General features: G+C 42.9%; 1 protein-coding gene across 1 annotated transcript; it reads left to right on the top strand.

The window, feature by feature from the left end:
* The first annotated feature begins 848 nt into the window (after positions 1 to 848).
* ndufaf6 (NADH:ubiquinone oxidoreductase complex assembly factor 6) lies at positions 849 to 10,396 on the top strand. Its single transcript, XM_080005095.1, has 9 exons — positions 849 to 1,149; positions 1,883 to 1,982; positions 2,488 to 2,610; positions 2,951 to 3,007; positions 3,905 to 4,007; positions 4,355 to 4,488; positions 6,288 to 6,389; positions 8,018 to 8,074; positions 9,512 to 10,396. Exons 1-9 carry the CDS (start codon positions 968 to 970, stop codon positions 9,638 to 9,640), a joined length of 987 nt encoding a protein of 328 aa, XP_079861221.1. The 5' UTR covers positions 849 to 967; the 3' UTR covers positions 9,641 to 10,396.
* The last annotated feature ends 4,856 nt before the right edge of the window (positions 10,397 to 15,252 follow it).

A 15,252-nucleotide genomic window follows, 5' to 3' on the forward strand; every position in this document is an offset into this window, starting at 1 on the left:
GGGGTTATCGAATTTTATCATTTATAAGACTTGCGATTTTTTTATTTTTTATTTATTTTTTATCAAGAGACCTATTATTGTTAAGTTTGTATTTTTTTTTAGTGAGCAGTGAAAAAGTTCGACTGCTGCGATGAACTATGCGGCTCTTTCATGTGGGGATGGCGCCACTGGGTAAGCGGCCGCGTTGCAGTGACGCAAAGCTTGCCGATTTGTTTTTGATCGAGGGGTATGAGATATCTAATTAAATTGCGCAACAATAAACACCAGTGAAGTACCACATGAAAGATGGAGGCACTGTCACACAGGCGAGGTCATTTTAATCTTCAGACACTGAAAATATATTAAGAAACAGACATATATTTATGGCTTTAACAGCTCTACTATTGTCTGATTTTTCGATCTACTTTTTTTTTTTTTATAAGAATATACAATATATCAAGACTTTTATTTGTAGAGGTACAATTATGCATAGAACATTTTGTTAAGAGAATAATTAGATGAAAGTACAAAATCAGCCCGTTCTCATCCAAGGAAGCCAGGCAGCATATTCTCCCACATCCAAGAGAACTCTTTCAAAATATCACCACTGGAAAAAAATATCGAAATACATTTTTTCAATAATCTTGTTTTGGGCGCCAGTCGTGTGCGTGACGCAATGAAGCTTCATCCGTAGAAGGTCTCGCGATGTTTGGCACTTCGGAGCAGGGCAACCCTCTTCTCGCGATAGCTCTGCTTCGACAGGTCGAGCGAGTGGTCTGCGGCGGGTGTGACGTCATCCCTTATTCAATTGCTGTTATAATTGTTCAAACAACCACCGAACGATCCCTCCTCTTGCAAAAGTGGAAAATACCGTTTTGTCGTCAATACGGAAATCAAGCGGAACCCAAATCCCTGCGTGTGGCGTAGGGGGCAGTTAATAGTGTGGCACCAGTTAAGGGTGAAAGTTGAAGGGTGTGTTGCTGTCAACATGGCATCTGGTGTCGGTGTGAAGCATGGGTTGCTAGTGAATAAAAGTTCGCTCCTTTTCGCCGTGCAGGGGAAATTGCTTCCGCACACGGTGTGTCTACGAAGGCCGGCTGAAATACAGAGCCAGAGGAGGTCGACGAACTCCACACGGCATAATGAGAAATACTGCATCGACCTGGTGAGGTGGGTATGATACAACAACGGTTACCCTGTGGTCCTATCGGGGTGTCTGCGGGTCCTCAAAAAATAAATGAATTAAAATTCAGTATTTGCAAATAGAAGGTCTTGAAAGTCATTAAATAGTCTTCAACTTGAGTCTACGAGGTCTTGAATAGATAGGTTATTCATACCAGGAGGGAAATTGCGGCGTTACAGCAGCACATATCAAAGACAATAGGAAATAAAACATAAACCACTACCATTAAAAAAATAATAATTAAAAAGCAACAATAAAAATAATTATTGGCAATACGCAATAAACCTACCAATCAACCAAAAATGTCAAATACATTACCCCTTAAATTATATTATGGTTAACGTTGTCCTGTCCTAATAGGTGCAACAAAACTAACATAGGATCGTCAGGGAGATGCCACTCAAACAAGTGTGTACACACCCAGTCTCTCCTGAGAAGAGGTCTAACCAGCAGAAATGAGCGAAGACACCTATGTGAGTGGACAGGGGTCTTTAATATGAATGCATGTGTGTGTGCGCGGGTCATAAAAAATATCCTGGAAATGACCTCGAAAATGATTGCTTGAAGAGAGGTGGAACCCTGATTTAGTTGTTACACTATCACTGCTAAGGTAAGATAACACTTCATTAATGAATGGGAGGGAATTCAAGAATCCTGGCATAGTAGGAGACGCATTCCCACAAGTTCCTATTCTTTTCTTCCTTCTTCTTGCCTTCTCAGGTCACGAGACTACGATGGCTTTGTGTGCTCTCTCCTCTTACCGGAGGAAGCCCGGCGCTCCTCCTTGGCCTTGAGAGCCTTCAATGTGGAGCTGGCACAGGCAGGTAGTCTAGAAGCTAGGTCATTCTTGGAATGCAGTAAAAGTTGACGTTTAAGCGACTCTTAAAGCTAACTTCCCGGCTGTTTTCAGAGCAGGGCTATGCAGCCATCTTTCTCTCACTTATCATTGGACACAGGCACTCTCACAGACCAATAGGAAATGCTCACTACACCAACCTTCCCTTCATTTGTTAAAGGAAAGTACCAGCATTTTTTCAGCCTCAGTCATTGATACTGACCCAGTAACAACAAAATAGCTTCAGCCAACTGCCACGCACCAATCTGCAATACATAGTATAGTGGGGCAATCAAGAACACATTCTTCAGTGACCAAAATTGCCCCATTGTATCTACGCCATATGTATTACATACTCATAATGTATTGCAATATATGTATTTTGCAATGGCAATAACAAAAGCAATGCAGCCATAGTCTGTAAGAGAGAAAAGTATTTTCCAAAGTGTTCTTTCAACAACGGCTTTCCACATGTTTTTCTTAAAATCAGGTGAAGGACTCAGTTTCTCAGAAAACCATTGGTCTGATGCGCATGCAGTTCTGGAAGACCGCATTGGAGGAGATCTATAGAGATGACCCCCCTTTGCAGCCAGTCAGCACAGAGCTCTGGAGGGTGGGTAGAACTACAAAGAACGTCACATTTCAATATATCTTCCGTTTTTTAGAAAACTATACACCAATTTTGGAAAAGTTGGTGTAAAGCAGTCATTCCATACAACGACTCTAACACAACATTTTTGTTTTAATGGAATCCAAGTTGTTAAAATGAATCCATACTATGCAGTTTTTTGCATACTATCACGGTCATGCTGACATTGAATTATTTATTTGTTTGTTATTCTGGGTCCTTGTGTGTTTTTGTAATACTAAAGTGGCCCCCATTTGTAGAAGGACACTAAGCTGACTGAATATCGTCAGATAAAACCAAAAACAATTTTCATGACTCTTTGCAGGCGGTAAGGCAACATTATCTGACCAAGAGGTGGATACAGAGGATCATTACAGACAGGGTAACTAAATGGCTTTTTTTTTTGTTTGTTTGTTTTTTTTCCTGCATTTTTTTCTCCTGTTGTAAAAGGTTATGGTTAACTTTCAACCTTACATACGTACTAACAGATAAACATAGGCACACATAAAACGAACAACATTTATATTGCCTATGTTCGCTGGAGCCTCACCGCTAACAGCCGTCAGAAGGAATATGAAGTAGAACTGTATAAAGACTAAGTAAATACAATTTAGATCAAATGGTTGGATTGTTATTTTGTTCATATTCACAACTTAACTATTTGTATTTATTAAGTTTACAGATAGTATGTATGTGTTAGATATATATACTTGGTAGAATGTGTAGACAGAGTTTCTGCCGGAAATTTGTTAGACGTGGTGCTTTTTTGTTTTCGTTTCGGGGAACCGGAGGGCGGATATTTCAGTCGGCAGCTCGGGCATGGCACCAAATTCTGCGATGTGATTCGGTCCGGAAGATACTGATCATATAGGAACTGGTGCCATAGTGGTACTGGGTGCCCAACCCAATGGGATGTTTAAAACATCTTGCGCATGATCATGTTTTGATTCAGAGAGCGCACGGAGAGGAGAGGCTATTCACAGACAGGTCAAAAGAGAGGTCGAGGCAGAGGTCGGGAGAAACAGAGGTCCAGAGAGAGAGAGAGAGAGAGAGAGAATGCGATTTTACCCATTTTTAAATAGTAAAAGAAAATATATATTTAATCAGTATGTGGCAGCCAATGTTGATATTTTGATATAAAAATAAAATAAAATAAAAAAAAAACTTAAAAATGCATTAAAAAGGGGGTCAACTCAAACCCAGTGGTACTAGAATATGGTGTCAATTATTTGGAAGTGTTTCAGTACACACTCCATATCCTGTGTTTGTGTTCCACCAGGAGAAGGACCTGGAGGACAGAGCCTACAGGAATCTGCAGGAGCTGGAGGCCTATTCAGAAAACACACAGTCCTCCTTATTGTACCTCCTCCTGGAATGCTTAGGTAAGGTGTAGGTTGGGTTCATGACTGACGCTGATGTGGCATAACTGACACTGACATTTTACGTGCACTGTCACAAAAGTCGCCCCGATGAGCCCGGCGGAGCCCTGGCCGTTTCACCTCGAGGCCATCGCGAGGGGAGGGAAGAAGCCAGCCCAGTCACCTGCAGGCTGTGGCTTAACCACGCCCCCTCGTCTGCCACAATATATTATTGAAATATTACGATAGCCAAAATCCCAGTGATGTCTATCGATATGTCACCGTACTGATGTTATAACAATGCATCGCCCAGCCCTCGTTTACTGTGCTTTTGTGCATGTATGTGAGCGTTGTGCACGTTGGTTTTCCAGGTGTGAAGGATGTGCACGCCGACCACGCTGCCAGCCACATCGGTAAGGCCCAGGGTATCGTCACTTGCCTGCGAGCCATTTGCTACCACAGCAGCAGACGCAAGGTCTACCTGCCCATGGACATCTGTATGCTGGTGAGTTAAATTCAGGGATTACACTGAATGTTGACTTCATCGCCAGTTCTGGCCGCAGGGCCTCGAGCTGCCATCTTCTGTGATTGATTGATTGTGGTCACTGGTCTTCCTGTTTTCTTATTTTGTATACCTCATTAATGTCTCTGGGGTAAAGAAGTCCTCTGCATTTGACCCACCCTGGTGTCTGACGCATCTAGGAGCAGTGGGCTCCCACGTCACAGCGGGCTCCCACGTCACAGCGCTTGGGGAGCAGAGCAGTTTGTTGTTTAGTGTCTTGCTCAAGGACGCTTAAGCAGGCGGGGATCGAACCGGCCATCTTCGGATTACGAAGACCCACTGCCCCCCCTCTCTTCTTAAACAATGGAAGACAGAGCTATTGTAATTCCAAATCTTCTCCCTCTGCCCTCCCTAGAGGATATTCCTTCACTTCAGTCATTTTTAATGTTCTTTTCCTCTTCCCAGTGGAGCCCATTTACTAAGTGTACTCACCTGGTGGGTAGTGTCAATAAACAAACAGACAAAGTCCCATTGAGTATTTTGGACAATTGCTCAGAGCACTGCTTCAGAAGCAGTTGTTTTCCGCTTAGTTACATGTTCGACTGCAGTAGAATGGAGGCTTTATTGAGGGAATGCGATTTTGGAATTGATGCAGTCACACTCAATCAGCACAGGACTGTTCTCAGGACTCGCCCGCGAGGCACAAGGCGAAACCTAATGATGCGTAGCTGCTCTTGAACCTCTGAATGCAGGAGAGTAGAGAGTAGGAACGACACAGGCCCATGTCCTGAATGTTGTGAATGCACAATTCAACTAAATTCAAATAAATTCCAAGGCTCCCACAGAAAACAAGCATGACTGTACAATATCAGTACTGTATGAAAGTGGAATGTGGAATAATGATATAGTGATATGAGTATAAAAAGCATTTGTATTTAACCGAACACAAATAACTATAACTTCACTGAAGCTCAACTGAAGTGTAAGTTAATATAGGCTTCTGTCCAGGAGAGGGTGCTACGGGACCATGCTCTGAACTTACACATTGGCTACATGGTTTGTTCTCTTTAACAGCCATATATACAAGATTCAAGAGGTTATTTGTCATATACATAAACGTATGATCATACACACATGCAGTGAAATTCAGCTTGGTAATAGTCATGACTAAAACTGAGGATAACTGACACTGATGACACACTCACTTTTTCTCTAAATCCAAAGATGTCTACGGACTGGTGTACTATTTTCAACTGCAAAACAAAATAATTCTACATTGTTTGTTGCTGGGTATGAATGTGGCCTTACGGTAACTTTGGGGGATTTTGTCTCTCTGCTTCTGCAAAAAGTGATAACCTGCAGCACTCTGATATTTTCCAGATCCAGTGTGATCTCACGCCGGAGACGAGTGCAATGCTTTTGTACTTTTAAAATCATCGTCATTGATGAGTTGTTGCACCTCTATTACTATAGTAGTAGGAAATAAAGCTGTCACAATTATTACGTAATTGCTTGATTGCAATTATTTGAGCTAATTTTAATCATTTTGTGAAATCGTTAGATTCTCCATTCTTATGTTTCCATACAAACGTTGTGGGATTTTTGAGCTACTGTTAGAAATGTTGTAATAAATAAATCATAATTTAAGTTGACGCAAATTATCTGTCTACCCAATTTTAATGTCACAGTATTCTTGGTTTTCTTCAGAATGTCAATGTATATTATTATACTTGTGTGTGTGTGTGTGTGTGTGTGTGTGTGTGTGTGTGTGTGTGTGTGTGTGTGTGTGTGTGTTCGATTAGCACGGAGTATCTCAGGAAGATTTCATTCGAGGCAGCAGGGAGCAGAAAGTGCGAGATGTGGTGTACGACATTGCCAGTCAAGCCCACGTCCACTTGCAACACGTATGTACCAAACCTCTGTCATTGTTACCTGCGGTTATAAATGACAAGAAATGTATAGTTATTTTATTAGAAAAAAAAAAAAAAATAGCGTCATGACTTGGGTTTATGGTCACAATTGCTTGAGTACTCCAAGGCCCAATGCCTCTTTACAGGAGCAGCTGTGAAAAGCAAAAGGCAGGAGACAGGATAGGTGTATTTCGCCTAACCCGTTCAAAGATGGTGTTTTTATCATCTCTGCATCATAAAATAGCTTTTTTTTTTTTTTTTTGGCTCATGGGGGAGGGACTTGCTTCAGTATTCTCTTTTAAAACAGACATGAAGCCTCTGTATCCACATCCCACCCCGCTGCTCTCCTACCAGTCACGTAGTTACATTTTCCAGGTCTGCAGAGTTCTTCTGCAGACAAGGCCTTTTTTTTTTTTTTTTTTATTTTATTCCACTCTTTACAAATTACAAGTTGGTTCCCAGTAACACTTCCCACAAATCTGTTGTTGTCACGAATCTAAATTAATTGCTTCACTGAGGATAAGTTTTGTAATCTAAGATGCAAGCATCATCTGCGGCTGTGTTACACCCTTCCCACCATGTTTCAACACTATTAGCCTCCTGTTAATTGGATTTGTTCAGCAGGCTTGGTCATGGTTCAAAAAAACTTTTATTTAGTTGAAATTACTTGGAGTGGAGCATTACAAAGGAAGCCTAGAGCTGGTTTATTTTTCCATCTCTGAAATCATCACACTCAAATCTCTCCTTTTAAGGGTGTTCAAGAGATTCTTAATGTACAAGGATGTCATTGTTTTATGTATTTTTTCCTAATTGCTTATGGTTGTTTTTATTTGTAAGATTGTATTTTTTCTGATACATATACAAATACCATTTGTATAATCGCTGTCCTCATTTTTATTCCTGTTGCGGAATTTAATTACACAGCAGATCCCTCGCAGAGACAAGCCTACAGTCATGTCAATCGTAAAAACTGTAGGTGCGAATAAGATCCAGTATGTAATTATTATTCATTTTTGCAGTTAATTTCTCAAAGTCTCTTCCCACTGGAATGCAAGTGCAGCATGTGCGGAGTTAAAATGATAACTTGATTATAAAATGATCATTCATTTTAATCATGGTTAATAAGGCTCAAACACCTCGATGGTGTTCTACATTTATCCTGACCTGTCGCTCGCAATCATTTATTTTGGTTATGTATTTTTACATCCACAGAAGATTGTGGAGCAAAACTATTTATGCATTTTATGTTTTGGGTTAGTAAGTGGTTTAAAAACTTATGAAATCACTTTCTTTCATCATATGAAAGAAAGAACAAATTAAAGCTAAATTAAAACATGGGCGTTGATGTTCGAGGTCCACTACAAATTGTTTTTTCACTTGTTTTGCTGTTAATAATATCAAGGATTAAAAAAAATAAAAAATAAATGAGCGTGGAGCAGGGGCATGAGCGTTTTTCTGCTCGGAAAGGGCTGCCCGACAAAAAAAAAGCGTTTTGAGGACCACTGGAGACGGGACATTCCAACACGTATCTTCAAGGCAGATTATAATCGCCTCTCTTGGCTCCGTTATAATGAAGGTGTTTCCCATGTTTGTGAATCCTTCCTGATCCGCTGTCTTCTCAGGCTCGATCATTCGGCAAGAACGTCCCGGCTTCAGCTGCGCCTGCCTTCCTCCAAACGGTACCACACACACACACACACACACACACACACACACACACACACACACACACACACACACACACACACACACACACACACACACACACACACACACACACACACACACACACACACAGAGGTAATTTCCTGACAAATGCAAAGTGACAGTTTGCTTTGGTGAGACCTTCCTTGGTTTCCACTCAGGAGCAGCCTTCTTCTCTAATCCAGTTACCTCCAGCGGTCTGCAGCGCTCCCATGTCTGAATAATGATCATTTAATACTTTACACAATGTGTAAAATACTGTAAATCGGCTCAACCTCGGTCAAATACTGAAGTCAATTTTCTAAAGGTTTAAAACTAGTGTGGGATTGGTTGTCACGGCCAGTCAGAAGAAGGCTCATTGTCAGCCGTCAATTGTAGCTGTATTACTGTCAAAGTGCGTCCTGTTTGCAATTGTATCGCTCAACTGCTCTTATTATGCTCGTCCTCAATAATGGGAACGTTTTGGCTTTCCTGGTGAATTACTGTACCAGGTGAAGTTGCAAGCTTTTCCCACATCGGAAAAAATGCTGAGGCTATTTCTCAGAAAAGTGACGTCAAGATGTGATGTTGTCTTGGCCTGGTTCTACATATAGCTCAGGGGGTGGGGGTGGGGGTGGGGGTGGGGGACCTTATATTGCTTTGCCATCACCACGTATTAAAAGGCACTTTCTTCTCCTCCCTTCAGAATTAACATCTTTACGGTGTGTTCCGGTTACAGGCTTTGCATTTGCGTGCGTGCGTGTGTGTGATTGTGATTGTGTGTGTGTGTGTGTGTGTGCGCTAGGCCACGTGGGGTTCCTCACGTGGCCTAGCACACACACACACAATCACGCTTTCTGGCTTTGCTGAAAATTTAATGGGCAATTCAGATGAATCGCACATTTAACCGTAGCACGCAATGTCATGTGACATGGAAGCAAAGCCAGTAATGTGCTGGCTCATCTCTTCTCCTGGTGCCTGCGGAGTGTAAATCCACAAAGTGGCTCCTTTATCTCCTTATGAAAAAAACATGAAGTCCTTAACACTTAATTAGCCTGATAGTGCGCAGAAAACATGCATCCCTGCCTTGTGAATGCTTTCATTTAGAAGGCTTTGGTTTCTTAATTGAATCCATTTAATTAATAGACTTGATTTTATTTTGTAGCCCCTGAGGTACATATGATACCGTACTTACTATTTTCTGGTTGGTGTCCATGTGTTTCTTTCACTATCTCTTGAAACCTTAATATGGGTTTTGCTGAAAGAGCTACGTTCTCATTGACTGCATTTCCTAAATCAACAATAGAGCCAGCAACCAGTTGACAGTTTTAATAAATACAGTCAACATAATTGTGTATGGTCCTTATCTCTTAAGGTCAACAGAAGTTGAATACACGAGTAAAGCTCTTCTTCTGTGGCGTCCTCTGCCCCAGGTGGTGTTGGAGGACTACCTCCAGAGGGTGAGGAAGGTGGACTTTGATGTGTTCCATCCCAGTCTCCAGAACAAGAATCCCCTCCTGCCTGTTCAGCTGTACTTGCGCTCCTGGAAGAAGACCTACTGATGTCAGACCCGCCCATCCGTAGAACCTCTAGATGACCTTATTGACCTGCACAAGGCGAGGGCTGGAGCCTCTAGGGCCCAGAGCAGCCGAAACTCACTGTGGAGCTCCTGTACACCAAGCTGTAGGGGGTTTCAACCCCAACGTTGATTTGCCAACCCGTGACTTGTGGACCAGCTTGTATCTTAAAGAGGTTCTGAGGTCGTATTGGTATGCTCTCGGTACTGATTCGGGACCTGCTATAAATCCACCCTACTACAGTTCCACTACCAGACCCCTATTTGGGACCTAATATGACTGGTACATTGTCAGTAATATTTAATTTTCCTACGCATTACTCTGCCAACCACTTGAGTACCATAACCAAGCTGTGTTCAGAATCAAATCGACAAATTATTTTACAGTCTGTTAGTATTGTTTTCAGTATTGTCTATTTTATAAGAGGAGCGCTTTGATCGGAGGGGTTTGTCTATACAGCACTGCCCATCACCAGAGCATGAGCACTGATTTATTTATAATTACTGAGACATGTCACTTTGTCCTGTGTATTATTATGCAATAAAAGACAGGGGGGAAATATTTTCAAGTCAAGTTTGTATTTTTTTCTCGATATGGCATGTTATTCATACATTCTTTAATTCAAAAACAATTGCCTTTATGTTTGAAATAGTGATATTTGAAAACGTAATATCATCACTGAGGCCAGAGAAGGAGACTCACAAAAACATCCCAAACAGCGCACCTCTATTGAAGGACTTCTCAATCACTCATTCTCCCATTTTGCTCTGCAATGCTGCTTCCATAGTGCCCATCTGTGTTTCTGAAAATAAACCACCTGCAGGACACATTCAAAAGTCTTGAATAATTCACCTGGTTGTCAAGCTTGAGAATTCAACCCCGAATGTCATAAATAAATTTGTTATTTAAAATGTAAGTGGATATTAATGTGGATTCTTTCCTCTGTGTCCTGAGATGGTGGAATCTGAGAAACCGAAAACTATGAAGGAAAACTACCATTTCCACATCCGTTTATTTTGTCATATATACAGTATGTTATGTTATATTGAGGTTTCCTTGAGATATAATGACTGCCCAACTCTATAACTCACACAGGTTTCTTGCTATTCTTTAAAGAGAAACATGGCTTATTGCCTTACTGGAAAAAAACAATAATAATTTGATGTAGTATTTATATTATTATTGTTATTATTATTATATATTGTATTATATATATTTCCCACCATGCAGGACATCAGAAGACAGGAAACTGTCCTCACCAACTAACTGCCTGCTGTAGAGATAGTTCAGCATCTGACAGAGAGAGCTGGAGCTATCCTGTCACTGGAGTGCCCCCTAACAGTGGAGTTACAAAGGTGGTGTAAAACCGAGATCCTGAAACCATGCATCGTATTATGCTCCTCCCCATGCATCCAACCATCACACAGTCAAAGGATTAAGCTGAGAGACTCTGTCACCTTGCGTCAGAATGTCTCCTGCTGAAATGAGAAGAAAGGGCGTCCGGAGGCATTAACATCAATCCCCAAAGGGGCCTGGGATGGGGAGATAAACCTGCCAGCATCCTGTCTCTTTCAAAATCAGCGCTTCGTTGAACAGGAATTGATCTCCTTGGCCTGTATAGCGTCCCTATTGGATGTCTGACAGAGAAATTGCGTGGGGTAATCTTCAAATATCTAACGACACAATGTGTCTTGTCTTTCTTTTCTAAGATTGATAGTTCCGAGAAGAGAGAGCCATTCTCAGCGACTTAAAAGGGAGGAGGCCCGCAATTGAAACACCCACTCAAGCCATGAAACCTTAACTCCAGTCAGCGATGGATAAACAAGAAAATATTAACATATTTTCTTGTTCTAACCAATGCTGCCCATGAAATATGTTTGATTATGAATGCCCTACAAGTGATGAACCCCAGGCCTGTGGGAGAGGTCTCCTCCAGTGTTGAGGTCATTGAACCAATACCTCAAAATCTCATGCTCATGGAGAGGCAGGATTCCTCGTCACTCCTATACTGGAAAGTTCCCAGTTGCCAACAGCAGAAGACTGGTTTGACCGCACAGCTCCGGTTCCCTCACAATAGAAGGCTGTGGTTGTACTAGGAATCTCCCAGGTGGGAACGCGATCAGTCGTATGCCGGTGAAAATATAGAACAGCGTGCCGCAGAGTGTGCTGCTTATTTCACCAGCTGTTTTGGTGGTTTCTTTCCGGAGGACGATACAAGCCGCAAATTCGCCCGGAAAAACAGAACGGCCACAGTTTGGCCTATATGTGGCCAAAAAAACCCCCGCAAATCTAGAGTCTTTAGTAGGCCAAGTAAAGAATGAACCCTGTGTTTGTGTTTGATCGGCATGACATTTACTCAAAAGTGATGTGATGTGAAACCCGGTCGGAGAAGTCGGCATGCACCTTGAAACGCTCATAAATTTCCGGTACGCACAGAAAGACGCCCTCTGAGCGCAACAGTAAACTGAATAAAGTGGGAATTCATTAGACGACCATGTTGTTGTCCACTTTATATTCGGATTGCCAACGCAGGCCGTGGTCATAAGCCCAGACGAGGCGATCGTCTGTCTTTGCATAACCCGGTGCCCCCAGTTTCCATCTGAGTGGCTGGAGAGCTGACGGAAGAAAGCAAGGAGGCTCCATACAACATACAGTCCATCGGAAATAATTGTCAACGAAGCTCAGAGGACCCCATCTTTTCTGACCGAGCGGCCGCAACCCGCTGAACTGAATGCTTCCCCTGCTTTTTCTTACTCGGTTTTCAGCATGAGCAGCAAAGCATAGAAGTGATAAATACTTAAATATCTTATTATTTACTCGATTCTAGTCTGACCCCAGTGAAAGTATAACACTTTAGGATATTTTAAAGGTTTAGTTTTTTGGTCTACCCCGGCGTATAGAGACTCTATTCATTTTCAACATGGGTGTTGCTATAGAGATTTAACCCATTCCACCCGGAAGTCCAGTGCCATTTTCTACCAATTATCTAGATATAAAAATATAACGGTGTGTTATTTCTGTGAACGGTCCTTGACTTAAAAAAAATACAGGATCTAGGTAAACAGCGTGCAATTCGAAAAATGAGTCACCTCTCCCCCGCGTCTTGTGTAAGCGAGTTTGAGGATTCAACAATGGCCCTTGATGCAACTCCCTTTCAAGGCTCTGCATCATTTCAGAATGAGAGCAACTTCTTCCAATAACATCAACAGCCAAGAGCAAAGTTAAGGTACAGCCTACGTCTCTCTCTCTCTCTCTCTCTGGATGCTATGACAGCCTGGAGCAGACGGTAGAAAAAAAAAAACCCAAAAAAACATACAAAACGCATACTGATTTGGCCTTTTGACTATCGCTTCTCAGGATGTTATTATTACCAAGCCAAAACCGGAGAAAAACCTCATTCTCAAAGCAACAGAACAAGGATCCGCTCTCCATCGACAAATAAATTGCGAGCTCTCTGCGAGTTTTTCTTTTCGGCCACATTCTCTAACGAATATATATATATATTTTTTTTTTTTAATGTTGCAGGAGCTCGACAAAACATGAACTCAGTCACACACCTGTCAACCAGAAGGCAAGATTTATTTTGACGATAACGACTGGCAAAATGATTTCGGCTGAATAAAAGGACACATCGAGATGGAGTATTGATTCTGAAATGATTTTATAACGAGTGCGCCTGGTTGAACCGCTTCTGCTTCGAAGAAATGGCCCTCTTTTCCCTCCGTTTGACGCTATTTGACTGTTTTTGACGTGAAATTGGAAAATCCAAATAAATCTCTTCAAGTCTTCCGTTGTAGTTTCTATTTCTGCCTAACATGTAAAAGACCTGGAACAGCCGGGAACACGCTCAGATATACAGTATTTAAGATGAAAAGGTCCCGGGCAGCAGAGTCCAGCTGAGACATCTTTGGCCAGACGATTCAAAACACTTGCGATGGTGGAACAGTTTGACCCTTCACCCGAAATGAAAGAGGCGTCCGGGTTGATTTGGGTCCACTGTCCCCCGGCGAGGCTGCAGCCAAAAATTACGAGCTGGAGTCTTTGGGACGTGTGAAGGGCCGGACGCTGTGAACCAGGGGGAAAGGGCCCGACGCAGATTAACCGTAATCACACCGTTAGGAAAGTTTTTTTTTTCCACACATTTTAGCATTATTTAATAACAAGACAGAAAATCGTATAATTGGACGATGACGGTGAAAGGTGAAACTTTTTTAATTTTTTTTATTACATCAAGGTCACATTCATTTGATTCAGAAAATAAAAAGGAGAATTTTAAAAAAAGGACAGCTTGAAACGTGAATCATTCTTGTCTGACTGTGGACTGACTCAAGATACACAACTGAAGTATACGTTACCGTACCTTAGCAGAATAACGTTACGTTTAGTTTTTTGGTTTTTTTCTGTGCTGTCAGCATGCTTGGCATACAACACAGTTGTAGTATTTGTATTTGGAGTATTTGTGCCATTGCATCAAGGACAGAGTTAGTCTGCAAGTGGAGTTCAACTTCTCAACCTGCAATGCAACTCTTTATTCATTCTTTAATCATCAAGAACTGCTGCAATAACTCTGTCCTGTGGACGACCTGCGGGATGACAAGAGCACAGCTTTTTATTACACAGAACCACCACCAACCCCCCTCTTTGGAGAACGATCTTACCATGTTTGGGTCTATAAACAACTGATCACTACCCTTAAGGGGGGTAGAATCACCACAGGTGAGACAATTAAACACAGAACCAAACAACATTTACATAAAGACATAAATATTGGACGACAACATGTATTGAAAAACTTAATCAGGTCCAGGAAAACCGGACCCCCTGCCGACACCATCAGGCCGCCAGATATACAGGCCCTCCACCACCCCCGGCACCCGGGGCACCCACCACAGAGAAGCCACGCAGCAGGAGCAAAGGCCCCAACCCACACCCACAACAGCAAGCAGCCCCCCCTGGGGCCCCGGAAGGCCCCCGGCGGTGCTCTCCGCAGCCCCGCCAGGTCGCAGCACACCTTAGGCCACAAGGCGCAAGAAGCCAGGACTCCAGCCCAGCCGGCAGGGGCCCGCCCGGCCACCCCACAGCCAACCACGGCCCCACACCGACCCGCCAGCGACCTGCCCCAGTGCTCAATGTGTGCTGTTGGGAATTGCAGTTAAAATTGCCGGGTGTGGGGGTGGGAGTCCTTCAGGCATGTCGAACCCGAATCACTCGCACCCCTCCTGCCCCGCGGACCCTGGTCTGGTGGAGTGTTGTTCGGTGTATGATTGGTGTGCGAGTGTATGTGTTGTAAGCTAATAAAAGTGGGATAAAAATTTGGAACTGACGAGAAGCGCGCTGGGGCAGGAGCGTGGCAGGGCACGATGGCAGCCGCCCGCCGCATCCCCACCCACATAGCTCGCACCCCACCCATCCCGCAAGCCCTAGGACTATTGTGTGGCGTATGTACTGAGTGCAGTTTTGGCACTGGGAGAAATAGGCGAAGCGCAACCAGATCGACACAGGGGCGCGGCAGGGCGGGGAGCGACCCACGCGGACCCCACCTAATATATTTCAAGGATGAACCTGAAACATTGTGGCAAAAGCTGGAACAAATAATG

This window comes from Zeus faber, assembly GCF_960531495.2.
Source record: "Zeus faber genome assembly, chromosome: 8".
Taxonomy (NCBI): Eukaryota; Metazoa; Chordata; class Actinopteri; order Zeiformes; family Zeidae; genus Zeus; species Zeus faber.